At 42.4% G+C, this 17,005-nt stretch overlaps 1 protein-coding gene across 4 annotated transcripts in view; it reads left to right on the top strand.

Moving 5' to 3' along the window:
- pcdh19 (protocadherin 19) overlaps nt 1–17,005 on the top strand; it is a 52,403-nt gene that overhangs the window by 18,313 nt on the left and 17,085 nt on the right. For 2 of the 4 annotated variants that reach the window (XM_005722881.1, XM_013908286.1), the window contains exons 3-4: nt 9,169–9,227; nt 11,010–11,182. In XM_005722881.1, the coding sequence (XP_005722938.1) occupies nt 9,169–9,227; nt 11,010–11,182 (232 nt within the window). Of the gene's footprint in view, nt 1–9,168; nt 9,228–10,997; nt 11,183–17,005 lie in introns of all 4 variants that reach the window. The other 2 variants (XM_013908287.1, XM_013908285.1) reach the window with 1 other exon arrangement.

Raw genomic sequence — 17,005 nt, 5'->3', positions numbered from 1 at the left:
AAATTTCTTCTCCCAGTGCATGGTACATTAGCTTTTTCTCTGACTACATCACCTGCGCAAGACTGAGAGGAAGCTTTTGCATGACCGCAGGCTTTGGCTACAGCAGACTTGATAGCTGATCGGTGCCATATTTTTCCACAGAGCTAGTGTAAATTGTAAGGAGGAATGTTGGGGACTCACTCACTTACTGGATTTGTTTTCCTCTTCTACTTTGCATTGTAAGTCATGTTGCACTGAATACAAAAGGGAGTTAAATTATTTGATTGTGCACAGATTTTCCCCCTCAGCCTTTCCCAGATTACAAGTAAAAGCACATTAGATGCCTGGGGGTAACTAAAAGGATTTCTCCACTATAGGACATCAAACTATATCAGCCTTGGAGAAATAAACGATGAAAAAACAAAAGACAAATAATATTATGTACCACTGCACTGAGACAAAGAGAACTCCTCCAATCTGCATCAGCACAGATAAACATCCACCCCTAAGATATGTTCTTGGTAGATAACAGCTTAGTGTTTGCAACACACACAAACACAAGCACAGAACTGCACAGAGCGGAGCTTTGATAAGCAACGAAAATTACTACATGTTGTTCATGGTGGCAGAACAAAAGGATTAAAGGCCTTCATTTCAAGAAATTGAGCTATGGAAAGGTTGATGCAAGGTTTAAGATGCATGTCAGTTTGAGAGATTTGACTTGATAATATAGTCATAATTTGAGGGAAACAAGTCATTTGCTCAGGTGTATTTATTTGTGCATGTGTGTGTAATCGTGTGTACGTGTGTGTGTCTGTACGTCTGAGAATACAGTGCGTCCCGTTCCCCTGTTGATGCACTGCGGGGGTAGGAGGCAGAGATCCACCGTCTGTTGCTGTTTTCCATGACCCCGTATGTCCCCTCGCAGTTAAAAACGATGTTTGCCCCCAAAGACGGCCCTAATACAAATTAAATTAAATGAAGTCACTGTGGCTAATCCCTGTGTGTTTCAGCTGCTGAAATACCCCCCATCCTAACTCTACCCCTCCCTTACAAATGAGTGGGTCAAGGCTGCTACATCTGGACTCCTATCCACTGGCCCTGCTCTCAAGCTGCTGCGCTCCCAGTCCCCGGTGGAGCAGACATCAGGCCCCGCTCAGACTTTCTGCCCCACTGCGGCTCTGTGTGCGTGTGAGTGTGTGTGTTTCTGCATGAAAAACAAAGTGTTTTAATGTAAATCCGTGTCGTGCAATTCTCTTTCTGACTCACATAGTATTTGTTCCCCTTTGCCTGCTTTCCCTGTGCGCCTGTGTGTTTCTTCAAAAAAAGGTTTATTTTAGTTACTAGCTTATGCGTTTCACACGCGCTCCTTGTTTACTCCTTTTTAAACTTTTTTTCATCAATTTATATTCAAATATAAAAGACAAAGAATTCACATTTAGACATTGTACTGAACATTAGTGGTGAAATGGAAAACAAGCACTGGTGTCGTCACAAAGCATTAGTTGTTGTTTTTGTTCCGTCTCCGTCCTGATGGCAGTCTGTCACAGTCCTGTTAACAAGCTGGATTTACAGATGCAGCGGAGATGTGCGTGCGGCTAATACTCTGCTGTCAATCCCAGCACCGATAGCTGTCTAGAAGGATTCATCCCAAATATTATCACCAGATGTGAGTCACACTGGAGCACCAGCAAATAGGATCAAAATGCTAACTAGGCCTCCGTGGCCGAATCGCTGATAGGAGTGGCCCATCTCTGACAAAAGCTAAAAGATCCGTTAAATAAAAGCCCCTTTTTGCTCTACATACTTTGGCATCAAGCCCAATCAGTAACCCCTGATCTGAGCGCCAGCTCTGATGTGCGAGACAAAGTGCATCAAGTGAGTTTTAGCAGCTGGTCTACACAGATAATGTGTTTGGGGGCTTGTGGGTTATGAGGGCGGGAACGTTTTTCATGAGCTTGAGGCTAGAGTACCTGTTTGTACGTGTGTTTGTGCACATGTGTACGTGTAGCAACAGTATGCGCATTTGTGTGTGCAGTTCTCAGCACCTGCACACATGCCCTTTGAAAAGCTCCATCACCCCTCCATCCAGCCAACATGCAGTGTAAACATGGTTTGTTTGAGCGAGTGGCCTGGGGTTGTTGGATTAATGAGCACTGATGAAGTTCCACTTGTATCCTAGGTGCTGCCTCCCTATTTGCTGGAGTGGCTGTGATGTGGTAGTGTGTCTGGAGGCGGTGACTCATTCCCTTTACCCAGTGTCAGATTAAGGCATGTCAATAAACAGACCCACTCAATCCATCTCCGAGTGACTGCATCCGCTCACAGAGCCTCCCAGTCTGTAATGAGCTGCTGCAAATCTCCATCCAACTAAAATGTCTGCAAAGATGCCTTGTCACAGTGAGCAAGACAAAAAAAAGAGAGAGCGAGAACACGAACAAGAGAGGCTACAGCAGCACCGATGTGACTGGCAGCCGCCTTTATGCCGCTAAGTGAGATTGTACAAGAGTTCAAGTTGATCCGCTCGCCACGCACATTGATAGACTTCTGTCGTCATGTGCATCAAGTTATTCAAAAATGAATTCCAAGTTTACTGATTTTGAAAGTGACTGAAAGTTATGCTGTTTATTCAGTCACTGCTCTCACGTAAGCATTTAAGCAGAATGTGTTTACATAATCTGCAGTGTTTCTGAGTGTTTATTTTTAAGGCCCAGCCCAGGGGAGGTGGGGAGAACCTTTGGGGATATCTTGTGCTCTAATTCAGCCGCCCCCTTCCACCCAAACTAACTCAACACTGGCTAATGTAGGCCACAACTGAGCAGTGAAATTGCTATCTAGTAATTCTCTCAGAGAAACTAAATGACTGCTTAAAACATGTGTTTGTAATGCTTATTCCTAGAGGGCCGGAAACCATAAAGTCTACCTGGATTAGATGTTCTCATTGATGTTCGCGGAGTCTATTCAGAAAATCACCACCTACCTTTCTCATGCGGCGCCATACACACATTAACGGATTTTGGGATGAGAGGAGTGAGAAAACTTTTCAGTCTGACATCCAAATTAAAGAAAATCCCTCAAGACTTGCCTAAAGGGGAAGTTCCTGCCATTTGAGTTTGATTGGGCTCCACAGGCTTTAAGAAAAGTAAGCCGATTTCTTTGAGGAAACAGCATTGATAGTCGAGGCTTTTTCTTTCCTCCCCCTTATTTACTATGTAAAACCATGGATCCTAATGTCATGGAGAAGCACAGGTTTTCTTTGTGACATGCACGTAGCTTGAACAGCCCTGAACGCTGAACAGGTGTTGAATGAAACCTTATCCACTTTTATGTGGCTGGTTGAGGCAGTAGACACCTATTCGCTCTAATTGGAAGCTATAATTCCATCGGAAAGCCTTAAAAGCAGCAGACAAAAGCAAAACAAAAACACCCCCCAGGAAACCAAACAGCCACCAACAGTTTGAAACATGTTGGGCCCAAGCAGTGATTCCCTGTAAGACAACAGCTCTGACTTAAGCCTCTTTAGCGTCAGCCGACTCCGCTGGAATGCAGACATCTGCAAATGGGGGCTATTATTTAAAATCTTTTCATCATGCTGAAAGGGAGGGAAATATCTTTGACGTTGAGCAGCTCATGAATAATGAATGCTGTTTCTATCAATGTATGTATAATTAATCACATCTCTACTAACTGGACTTGTGTGGAGCCTGTAGTCCTGAGTGACATGGAGACTGGTCTGGGCTATTGTCTCTGTTTCAGAATAGAAGACGGCCACGCGGTCTGCAGTTTTCTTTAGATGTTATATACACAGGTGGAGGAAGCAATAGAATTGGACTCTGGCCGTTTTCCCCGTCCTTTACGCGGACGGGTTGACGGGGATTGTGTTGTTTTGAATGGGCAAATATTTGCTCAGTTTCACACGGGAAGACGAGGAAACACAGGCAGGAAGGGCTGTCGTAGTTACGTATCTGTGTCATTGTTTTTCAGAAAAGCTGTTATTTAGTTTGCTGTGACAATAATGAACACTTAACAAATGTGTTGATGGATACAAGTGACCTCGCAACAGCATTTATTTCACCCTTTTTTTTCCAGTTACGGAGAGTGTAGACATGCACGGACTACAGCTTGGCGAGAGGAAGTCTTAAAAACCTTTCTCCACAGAATCACTCAGTTTCGTGACATGATTGATTTTCAAATGGGCTTCTGGGTTTGGGGTGAATTGATGGCTGATGAAGTGAAATGATGCAGACAATGTGGCAGGTTATTTGTCACACGTGCTCCCCTCTATCACAACTGATTGTGTATAATTTGAGTTTACAGGAGAGTCAGTTAATATTAAATAGTAACAGCTCTCTGTATTCATCACAGCAGACCCCTTTAAGCAGGCAGAAATAGAAAACGTAATCTCATCCAGGACCACGGCTGTGCCTCAGGCACTCTTTCACCCTTTTTACCGCTGATCCTCCCTCAGGGGCCGGGGCCTCTCTAAAGGAAGAGGGAAATCTATAATCTAGCAGATGGCAGAGGGTCTATGGGAAATTTTATAATCAGGAAGAAAGTGGTGATGGTGGTCACTGGGTTAGAGGGCAAAGGTTTGGAAGCTAGTGAGGGTTATTGCATCTCAGGAGCCGAAAAACTTTCCTTTTTTTTCTTACACGGTAAACAATATAAGAAGCAGACTGAGTCTGAGCTGCTTAGAGACGTTCCTGGGTGCAGACCTAAAGACGAGGACAGCGGGCGCCAGCACAGACCTGCAAGTCAGGGATTGCTGGAGCAGTGCTTTTGTAGGGAAGTGCAGATAGAGGGTGTGTATGTGCGAGAGGATGAAAGCTCATATTCGCAGTGTACATTTAGAAAAGAGTATTAAGAAATAAAAAAGGAATATGAAACTGTCGGTGTCAATATGAAATATATTGGGTTTTATAAATAAACTTAAAAAACCCCAAATTTATATATGTGTTAACAGTCACTTTCATAAACTTTTATTCTTTTCTTTAATTTCCTCGCTTTCTTACTTTTTTCAACTCTTTTAGTTGAACCTAGAGGGATAATGAACCCATTCTTTCTTCCCTAATTGCAGCTGGTTTTTCCTTTAACCTGCCCGGATTGCTTCCCTCTCATCCCTTGCTTTAGCAATGGGATATCAATAACAGGGAACATTATGTTTAACATTTCCTTGTGAGGCCAAAGGGAGTCCTTGATAAACAAAGACTGAGGCACAACCACAGACTGCTCAAACACAAAGTGGAGGTCTGCTCAAATGCAAAATTTAATCTGACAGTTGTAATAGATTCTCTCTGGTCTGTTTTTCTTTATCTTTAAACTGTGCATTTCAGTGTGGCAGTAAGAGCATTTTGTGTCCACGTGGAGTACGGCTGGATGTTTTTTGTCTGCTAAATTGATGACATTTTAGAGTTGCATCCATGACAGATGCGAATCGCTCATATCTGTAACCATGTTGTCTTACTTTTAGATGCGTAGCCTTTTTAAAGCCCCCGTCACCCAAATGTCTTCAAGGACATGTGTCATTCTTGCTGTATTTCAGAAAAAGGTTGATTGTTCTGGTATTAAAGTGAAACTTTAATCTTTTGCATTTTTAATTTTTAACACACACACATATATATATGATATGTATATATATATGATATATATCATGTTTCATTCCACTTGTTTTCTTTAGATTGTAATGGAAAACCAATTTAAGTATAAAGCAAATAGCTGTTAGCAGCATCTTTTTAAAATAGCATGTCATTAGTGCATGATGTTTTTTCCTTGTTTAAATGTTACTCTGTGCCATATCAGCCTCAATAATACATACAGTAGGGCAGCTGTGTGACATTTTTTTCTCTCTTTTTCTCTCCTATCTGTGTGACATCTGCTGAACTTGTCGGGTGTTTACTGGTGTAACAACTGGTGTCTTCACTCCCCCACTCCTCCTCTTCTCTCTGGTGCTTCCCATGCCCCCACACAATGAATACACTTGCATCCAGACTGCAGAACCAATTGTCACGCTGGGAGGAAGGCAAATCAAATCTTACGGCAGCAACTAGGCGAGGAGATTGCTTTTCCTCTCAGCTGCAGAGAAGCAAGTCCACCGTCCCTGTGCTTCGGGTTTTGCTGGAGAGAAAGAAGCAAGGGGTGAAAAGGGGAAAGCTATTGGGCTGCAGCAACTGGACAGCAAGTCTCCCAGAGGTCAAGTCTCACCCATTTCCTCCCATCTTCACCGTCTCTCGCTCCTCTCTACTCTCTTTTCACTCCGCGCCCCACTCATGCTGACACTACCTATCAGTCACCCGGCGACACCAGGGACTACATTCCTGCCTCCAGCCCTCCAGATGAAACGGAACAATAATTATGGGGATAGAGTGGCTCTGGCCGCCAAACTGGGGCCGCTCAAATCACAACAACACATTGTCCAACCTGATTAAGTAGCCATTTGTGGCATCCTCGCTGTAGTTAAGCAGTCCTCATCCTCTTGCCTGAAACCTGACCTCCCAGCAAGATATATTGACATGTCCTCCAATTTGAGGTTGGTTAGAAATGTGGGGGAAGACATTACATTTCTTTACAGGAAGTTCAAGCTATTATTCCTCAGAATAGGCACTACCGACTGACTCATCAGTGGACAAGAATAAGCCTTCACATGATAGGCGTTCGCCTAATTCCACTAACAATTTGATAAGTGGAGAAAATAAACCACATTCTTGGTTAATGGGGAGCTGTAAAGTGGACAAAGAGCTGATGTGGAAGAGATGGTGATGCAACACTATCGACTAGAATATTATGAGGAATCTCTTTGCGTTGTACACTCTTCGAAGATGTAAAATCATTATCTGATATTTGCATTATCAAAAATACAGTTCATTTTCAGTACAGGGACAGCTTGAGAGCAGCGGCATACACTCCTCTCTAAGGCATGCTCACATAGAACATGTTAACCACACCAATTACAGGCGGCAGCCAGGGTGACATTTACAAGAAAATTTTCTATCTTGTCGTTTAAATTAAGTTTTCTCCTTGTTACTCACGCCTTGCATTTTCATTTCTGTTTTCCTGGATGCACAGCCGCTATAGCAGATGAAGCAGTTTAATGCGTGTACACTGCGATCAAAATGCAGCGTAGGTAATAATGTAACGCAGTAGCAGATCAAGTATCTGCACTGGAATTGTTACAGCAATGCGCAGAGACAATCTGATAGAGCACTACGCAGGTATCCGTGAAAAATAGCATACTTTAAAATCTTTAATTAATAATTTATTTGGTTTACAGGTTACCTTTGATATTTAAAAGACTCAAGCTGATCGGGAACAAAAGGAGTCAGGGGTAATACAAAGGAACAAACACTGTGTGCTTCAAATTATGGGATAATAATAAAATGTTAATTAAATTCCTTTTTTAATGAATTATCTTCCCCATTTTAATGAGTTAAAGTTTAATTAGGGGTAAATGGTAAAAGGGAAAAGGAATGATGTTAACCTTCAGTGCATAAATATATTGCATCATAATTTAACAAACCCCAATCAGAAGCCCACGTTGCACTGTTGCTTATTATCATGCATTTTTCCTGCAAAAAAAAAATAATGAGGCATAAAGGAGGTGAGAAGGCAAGCAGGAGCTCTTGTGCTTATTTAAGACAGACGTAGTGCACGTCAGACTATTTAAAGATAAACAGGCTTGTGCTATAGAAAAGTTTTTCGCCACTGTAGGGACACGACGTGTGTCAGACTGACAAATAACGACGGCACACTTTGTGATTAAAGCCAGGTGAGAATGGCATCAATCTGAGCAAATTAACATAAACTGCAAACAGGTCACAGGAGCCGTTCGCCAGGGGTAAACGCTGTGATCTTCCAGCATCGCTTTTATTTACTTATTTTTATTTATTTATTGGGAGAAAAAAAAATCCAAGAATACTGGGACTGATGTTTGACATTTCCTCGGCCCCCCCCCCCAACCTCACCGCACAGACTCATCTGCATTGGGGTTTCACTTCCACTCAGACGTTGAAAAAGTTCAAAATGTTCAACCCCATTAACATCTAATAAGGAGAGTGTTCGCACAGTTGCACACTGAGTTTTAATCCAAATCTGTCTGGTCACCACGTATGACAGCTGCAGGGCCACTGCTACCTCAACAGCAGGCTTCTGTCAAATGTGCAGCTCACTTGATAATAAGCAACTGCGCTCCGGTGTCAGCATTAACCTTTCTTACCATCAGGGTGACTTTTTTCAACGGGGCTTTGATATCGGTACACTGTAGACTTTCCTCGGAAGCCAGCCATGGACTCAGCTGTTATCAGGATACAGTATCTGCACAATGGAATTTTAAGTGAAGGGCCTCGCTTTCTTTTAGGAGAAAATACCTGCATCTTATCAAACCTTGTCAAAAGGGTCACGTCCCGGCTTTTTGCAGGACTGAGCGTGTCCTTTGAGAGGATTTGATATCCTATGGCCTTCTGGCATCTTACCTTGTGTAAGTAGGAGGGTCTACTTGCTTAGTTTACACTAGTTTCTCTGCCCGTGTGCTCTTCTCGTCAGACATTATCCTTGCTAAATAAATGTTGGGAAGAAAAAAAATGAATGTAAGATCTCTTTGAACTGCGTTCTCTAATGTGGGTCAGAGATCTATCGCATGCATATTCTGAAAGCCTTTTCATCTGCAATTGCAAAGTTAAGATTCCCCTGGTACATTCTTAATTTCATCTACTTCTCTCGCAGTTATTTATTTAATATATCCACATTAATGTCTTCTCAAACATGGTAAAAGTGAAGAGTTCAGAGAAGAAAAAAGGGAAACTTTTCTTCTCCCTCTGTCTGCATGATAGTCTGTCCTCCCTTATGACTCCATTTTAAAGACAGTGGGCTGACCGGCAGTGGAGGGAGGGAGCAAGGGATCGAGAGCAGGGAGGGTGAACAGGAGAAGAGAGGCTGCGCTCACTGCAGCACTCTCCTCAGCTCTCAACTCCCAGTCAGCCCCTCTGTGTGTGTGCTTTGAAAGAGAATAGGATTCAGCCCTTTGAAAGCCGAGGCTGCTCACCAGGGCCTTTGTGTAAAATAACATCTCTACTGAAAGCCAATTACTGGTAACATTATTTTGGTTGCTTCCATTATTAAAAGTACCTCTCTCTGTTGCCCCCATCATCCCTCCACCACAACCCCCACCCCACCTGCTCCGCCATCACTCTCTTACAGACGGAGAATTATTCCATTGACTCCAGTTACGTGAACAGCAGAGCCCACCTCATTAAAAGGTATGTCTTGATTAGGAATTGTTACCAGCACCTCATTACCATTGTTATCTGTAATTGTTTTATCTAATGAGTGCACAGCTACTGTTGCAGTAGTTTTCATGTGTTCCTGCATGTTCTTCATTCTGTATAATTGCAAGGGGAGGATAAGATTTTAGGATAAATAGTATTACTCTAAAATAATGCGTTTAGTAGACACTTGTTGGGATGAGGCACAAAGTCATACTTTCGGATTATTAAATTACACAGGGCAACAGAATCTGCAAGTAATGATTTTCATATTTGCAGATAAGTGTGATACACTTATGCACTTTGCTTCATTAATTACACATAAACTTGAATTTGATCAGGTAAACGGAAAAAAGAAACAACTACCTAATCGTCATATTATGTTTAAAATATTTATTTTAAAGAAAACAGTCATGAATGGACCATAATTGCCTCCTTTTTTCCCGTTTGTCAGGGAAAGAAGGATACATGTTTTCATTGTGCATTGTTATTCAGCTCACCCAAACCAAGATCTTGGATAGGGTTTGAGGAATTCAGGACTGGAGACTGGGATGGGTTTCATTTAATAATTCCCTCAAGCCAAAGAGGGTTTTGTAAGCAGTCTCACTTTGTAAACTGTAGTTCTCCCTTCTTACCTGCAGCTATAGAACATTCCAGGCTTCCTTTTGTTTGAGGCCATCCCAGCCTTTTGAAAACCCATTATGGCAATTTCTCCCCAAAAGAATCCCTGCATTAATGTAAACAAAGAGCATTCAAGTGTGGGCCTCTGCAGCATACTACAAAGAAATCCCCTCAGGAGCCAGGGAGCCTCTGGTCTGGGACAGGTGCAATTACAGTGATAACATCAGAGAGCCAGCATTACCTCCACTGCAGTCCTCTCTCCCACACTGGAGAATGTGAGGCTCGCACTATGGAATGCAGCTACCTTGCACTGTCCTTTGCTTCCTTTACACTTTTTGTGCACATTAGTTTACTTTCGTTTTCTCCTCAGTCTGTCTTCTTCCTCGCCTCTAACCTCTAACACCCTCGTCTGTCTTTACATAAACCCATTCATGTTTTTTCCCCTCTGTCTCTCTCTCGTGCATGAACACGTGTTCATATATTCACCCCTATTTAGTGTTGTTTGTAAAGCAGAATTTGTTCCAGTGGGATGGAAATCAAGTGAAGGGAAATCACGCTGTTACTGTGCAGCTGTTGATTGTGCCCCCACACCCCACCCTCTTTATTGACTGTGAGCCCCAAACAAGGCAGATGCTCAGTTTGTATGCTTCCAGCATTTTCTACATCCATCTTCCTTCCAGGAATTCCTGATTACTGCAGTATTTGTTTGATTGTAGTGAGTGAGTGCCTCCTGTTTGTTCAATGCGATGTCCTTGAAGTCAGTGCATCCATCCAAAATGTCCCTGGCTGAAACATCCTGTGGCTGGTTTGCTATCTATGAAGTTGAAAAATGTCCACTTAATCCAAGAAGGCTGTCGGGAGATTTAAACGCCCTTCTTATTACATGGAAGTGCAAACAGAAGCTGGAAAGAGGTTTTGTTCTTTGAAAAGGTGTGGTGCTTAACTTAGACTTAGAGCCAGTGTAAATTAGTATTCATCCACTTTAAATTGATGGAAATGCACCAGGTTAAAGAAAGCAACAAAAAGGGACACGAAGCGAAAGATAGACAAGTCGTCACAAACCATCACATTAGAGATGGATGAAAAAGAGCATGTTTTTAGGTGAGGTGACAGTTAATCAACATTTCCCTTTCCTCCCTCCTGGCCCCCATGTAGCACATCGACATTCAAGGACCTGGAGGGGAACAGTCTGAAGGACAGCGGCCATGAGGAGAGCGACCAGACCGACAGCGAACATGATGTCCAGAGGGGACACTATGTTGACACGGCTGTCAATGACGTGCTGAACATGACTGTTCCTCCTAATGTTTGCCAGCTGCCAGACCAAGGTAAGAAAATCTGTGTCTGTTTGTGTTTATGTGTGTGCGCACTGTGTGTGTTTAGAGGATCGCTACATCGTTTGGGATGTGTTTCAAGTTTCAAGATAAGACCAATGTGTATTTTTGTGTGCCACTGAGACTGTTTTTATGCTACCGGAGCATCTTTTAAGATGCATTTACCCATTGGAAGTCCCAAATGTGCAAGTATATGAATAACATCACAGGTTTTTTTTGTCTTTGATGTTAGTACAGCTAATATGAGGGATCTGTGACGGCAAAGGCTACCCTTTGATACAGGCTTAGCCAACGTTATTGACTGATAGTAGCCATGTCTGCTGTTGAGGATGAGCTGACTTCAGATGTGCTTGAATGGCAGCAATTAGGCTCATAAAGGTAGAAGGTGGAAATCTACATATCTCCATGTGCCCTCATCCATTATTCAATTGGATCATTTAGCAGGGAATTAATGTTGATGTTTCATTTCTGACTCCCCATTTAAAAAGACATCCGCTTGGTTGGCAGAAGTCAGTGTAAGGGTCATGTTCATTCTTAACTACTGCCAGTCAGACTGAAGTAGAGAGTGGGTCAGTTAGAGGGAGATAGAGGGGAAAAAAGCAGGATATAGCTGTCTGGGAGTCCAGGATGTTACTATATGCACCTGAGGGTATTTAAGTCCTAAAGGAAGCACTACACGCACAGGTGCAATGGCAGCGCAAGAGTCAGTGTGTGAAACGCTGCAGATATTTTAGGATAGCCCCATTAGGAATTTCATTCATAGTGAGGAGGAAAGAGTGGACGTTTGAGGACACTCTTATGGATATCCTTTGCATTGGAACTTTACGTTTGCCCCAATTTGGAAACTGATGCCAAATTTAGGTTTTCCTTCCTCATTTAACGTTGACATATTTTTAGTTCCTTTTTTTCTAACACTGTCCTACTAAGGCTCACTACTCTACTTTCTTCTTTCGTAGCTTCATATAGTGAAAAAATTTTAATGAGCAAGAGATAACGAAAAGGAATATAAAAAAAAAAAAGCGCAAAGAAATGAAGATTATGTGATTTTTTTAATAAATTATTTATCTATTCTGTCTATTTTTGTCAGTGGACTGTGAAGTGTGTGGGTGTGGTTGAAAAGGCGGCAATGGATATCTGTAGGCTCTTTCCTGTCGCTTCCTGGCATATCTAACTAACGAGTTTCACTGTTGATATTGTTCGACTGGGTAATGATAACATTAGTCAGCCCACATTTTACGTTGTTCAAGAATGGAGTCGTGCACGTGGATATGCCTTCCTGGCTGGTAGTTCACACCTTGTAATGACTTAGCTGAGAAATACATAGGGTCAGGAAGTCTGACGACCAGAGAATCAGCTTGTGCTGGGTGTTACCCTGGTGGCATCAGACGATAATGAACAGTGAAAAGCGAATCTGCTGACTAGTGGTTGTCAGCTGTAATTACTTCAGAACCTGCAGAAAATTCCTGGGTCTCTAAAAAATGCTTCTAGTAGTGGGATCTCATTATTGGAGACAATTAGAAGTAATGTACATGAAGAATATTACGAGTGGGGAGAGCTCTCTGAGGCAGATCTTTTTTCATTAACACCACCAATGATTGTATCTGTTTCAGCCAAATGGATGCATGCCTCCTGAATTTGTAATGCGGCACCACATAGCCGGTAAACAGAACAACAGGCTATTTCACAGTGTCTGTCCTTTCCTTTGACCAGAACAAATAGATGATAATGAGGTTGCTGTTTGGAATTACAATTTGATGGTTTGGTTTTTCTTTATTTTATTATTAATTTAATCGCTTTTAGCTCCAGACTCACGTTTGGCCTCTGATTTTTCTTTAGCGACAACAAAATACCTCAGTGGAATCTATTTTCCCATTGCTTTTGGTAGTCATTCTGCAGCAGTGGTCACACCACAAAGTAATGAGAGGGCGGTTATAACTATTAAATAAATTGGGCAAAGATCGCATGCGGAAATGTAATGACATTCCAAATGAAATCATCTTTCTATTGCAATCTCAACGGTCTAATTACACGGGTAAAGGGCATGGTAGGATGACATTATGGTTCGCCATGATGCATGGTCCTGTCTCTCCTGGTGTATCAGGATTTGACAATATCCTCTTCTTTTTTGTTGTTGTTGTTTCTCAGGAGAAGGCCAGCTTTTTCGTTTTCACGCTTTTTTTCTCCCCTTCTGCTTAAAGTGTCTTGAGTACAAAGGCAGAAAGGTTTCTACAATATAGAAGTAGTTGAGCTCATCTGTTTTAATTGACAAAAATGGACACTATCTGCCAGTTCTGGTGAGTGAGTGGAGGGAATTTTCAGAAAACAAATAGGCATGTTCACTAAACACCCCGCTGTTTAGATGTCTTCTGGGAGTAACTGTGTTGTATAGTGCACCTCTCCTGCCAGCAAAAGCACAAAACAAGTTGAGAGACTACAATTGCCAAAGGACAACAACACGCACAAGCTGAGGAGAGAAGAAGCTTGTTTTTTGTGTGTTTTTTATTGTTCTGTTTTCTTGTGTTGATAAGCGCTGAGAACAAAGGGAAGCCGAAACGGGAAGGGAGGTAGGGTTAAACTCTCGGGCTTTTACAGTGCAAATGTTTACTATTCCCAGTGTCATGTAAAGATGTTGTTTGCCCAGGAGACAATCTGTTACGGTTACACAACGGCCCTGCATCCATGTCATCTTGTTGACTTTCATGCGGGAATCCATTCGCGTGATGAGATTCAGCTGCTAACTAGCCCGGCACCATATCAACGCGGGCATTTTCCCCACCTAAAGCAATTTAGGAGTTTCATATTTGGCTTTTGTCCATCTGTTGTATGCCTTTTTTGTCAGTAATGCCTTTTCAACAACATTATTCATTGTTCCTGCACGAGCCAGTATCAAGGTAACTTTGAGCGAAGTGCTTGTGAAGAGACTTTCGACTTAAATCTGAGTGAATTTGCTGAATCGCTGCCAAGAATCTAAAAAGACGTGTGTATGTACTCTTTTTGAAAACCTGACCTTAACTATCCTCACCCAGTGGATTAGATTAAGGAAGTATCTGAAGAACAAATTACATTAAATCTCTTAAAATCTATAAAGGAAGAGATATCTTTAACATGTAATGGCTCCCCTCGTATCTGCCAACAGAATAGAAATGAATGATATCGCTGCAACTATAAATTGAGAAGAGCAGCTATATAAAATGACTTCTTCGTTATCTTTATAGGCATGTCTGTGAAGTTGGGGGGATTTGGTTGAAATGTGCGACATGCTAGCTTTAGCTCTGTAGAGCTATTAGTGTCAAGGGAGAAGCAAAGGAGACGACTCTAAAGGAGCTGTGACAAAGGGGGCTTAATCTATTTTTTTGACATCCTTTGATTGTCATAGCTCACATTTTAATTCACATGGATATGGATGAGCCGTGGATTTCAAGGATTAAGATTCATGTAACGCTAAATCGCTCGAGTTATCTCTGCGGGGGGGAATGGTGGGGGCACGATGTCATTTTCCAGTGTCCGATCTGTGGCTTTAGATTTTTGTGATCTCACTTTTGGAATTGTATCCAGGTCAACGTGGAAGTGTTCTTCAAATAAAATCACTTTCTCTTGGCTTATTAGACTCAAAGGGATCTAAGACTGCTCAATTAGCCAGAGCAGGGAACAGGCCTCTTTTATTTCTGACATATTCCTTGGCCTCCACCTCCAGAGAATATCTCTCATCTATCTGTTAGCTCCCTGTGGGGGTGTGCCTGAAGCTGGAACCCAGGAATGGAAGCCCCCTCCGTGGGCTGCAAAATTCTCCGTATTCCCTTCTTCCATCAGCAGATCCACAGGGTTTCACTGTTCCTAATTGATTTTCTTTCGCTTTTTCTCTCTCCCTCCATATGTCTCTCCATCTTTATTTTCTCTTCTGTTTCCATCTACTGACTGCAAACATCTCCAGCCCACATCTCCCAACTTTGTGCCAGTCAAGCAGTTCCCTTTCCCTGTTGAATTAAAGAAAGAGTAAAGGCATCTCACATGTTCCTGCTGCAAACTTGCCCTAAATTCACCACGGGAACATTTCTAGTTTGCAGTTCTCTGATCTACTAACGAAAATGCTGACAGGTGTCAGAATCAGGAAGGCAACAGGAACAGGGCTGTGCTGACAACACGAGAAGGGGAGAGCGAGCCAGAGTCTGTGTGTGAGGGAGACAGAGATTGAGAGATGAGCTGAGAGTCTAGTAAGCAGTCTGAGCGAGAGAAAATAAAAAGAGGAAAAGAAGAAACAATCTCTGTGACAGGTGGGAATGATTTTCTTCCCTTGCTCTCACTCAGAGGTAACGTGCTGGAGGATTTGACTGATTCTCAAACAACATTTGATTGAATTAAGCATCAAAATCCTTGTTGTAATTCAGGCTGGCAATGACACGTGTTGCGTTATGATACTTTAGGATCAGATTAACATATAAACTCTATACTGGGACCATCCATTTTGATTTGGATTTGTCTAATCTAATGTGGAACCAGTGGAGGTAAAATGGCTGACAGTGACAAAGAGCTCAGAGCATTACAAGCATTAAGGAAGATAGAGTGCAAACACACTGCATGCTCAAGCACACCAGAGAGTGCTTGCAAGCAGGTGTAGTGAACTCTGTAATGAACAACCTGGATGTAGATTTTTGCCTCCGAGCTGCGGAGAATTAAAGAAAAAAGATGTCATTTCATGCTGTGTCCGTCTGGGCTTAAATTTCTTTCTAGTTTTTTTTATCTTGTTTACGTCGCTGAATAAAATTCGGTGACTGTGAAGTCTTGGCTCTGTCGCATCGAAATTACACCTAATAATGTAAAACAGCTGCCTAATTTTTGTGTGTTGTTCAAAAAAGCTCTGAGGATTTACACTGTGAAGAAGAGTCTAAATCTGTACTGAAAACACTGCTCTTATTTGTGCTCTAATATAAAAGAAATCCTGAGGCCTAAACCACTCCAACAATTTATATACAAACAGCAAAGACACCCAAAGAGGAATTTAAGAAAACGTGGTGCTTTTTGTTAAATTTCTGCGAGCAACATTACCTCTAGCTGCTCTTTCTCAGCTACTGCAGACACACACAAAGGGCATGCCAATGATCTTAATTTCCACCATCAACTGCAAACATATAGTAATGTTATAATTCTATAATGGCATCCCCTGAACCTACACTCTGCCAAAGCTCTGCTGAATATACCCAGTGTATTTAATCAGCTCAAGAGGGGACTGCTTATCTCTTTGCACTTGTCATGGATAGCGTATTGAACATATCAGAGAGAGAAATGGGAATAGTTCATTATTTTCTAGGGCTCACAATGAGCCTGATGTATCTCATTGCAGGCCCTCCACTGACAGCTCATTTTCTAGACAATCCTGGCATTCAGTTCACAACGCGGCAGGGCAAGAGAGAGAGGGGGGAGAGAGAGGGAGGAAACACAGAGGCAGAGAGAAAATAGGGCTCCGGATCTCCATTGCTTATTCATGATGCTGTGGCATGCTAGGTGTGTTAATAATCTCCGCAGAAACCAAGTGAATCACCGTTGTTTGTTGAACACCTAGCAAAGCTGGGCCCCGATCGACAGCAGATGGGAAAACAGGGGGATCAGGATGATCCCAGACAGAGGGAGGGAGATTAAGAACAGGTAATGTGCAGAAGTTGATGGGGGCCGAGTGTGTAATAAAGAGAGAGGAGAGAGTACCTGAATTTTAAACCTGTTCGAGAGTGTGTGCACAGCGTGTTCAGTGTGTGTGAGGCTGCAAGTGTGTGTCTTGAAAGGTTAATCAGGGAAAGAATGGGAACGAGAGAGAGGGAGAGGAGG

Source organism: Pundamilia nyererei, unplaced genomic scaffold (assembly GCF_000239375.1).
Source record: "Pundamilia nyererei isolate P.nyererei 1_Seehausen unplaced genomic scaffold, PunNye1.0 scaffold00008, whole genome shotgun sequence".
Classification (NCBI taxonomy): Eukaryota; Metazoa; Chordata; class Actinopteri; order Cichliformes; family Cichlidae; genus Pundamilia; species Pundamilia nyererei.
The sequence above is the reverse complement of the archived record's forward strand: the minus strand, read 5'-3'. Positions and strand labels throughout refer to the sequence as shown.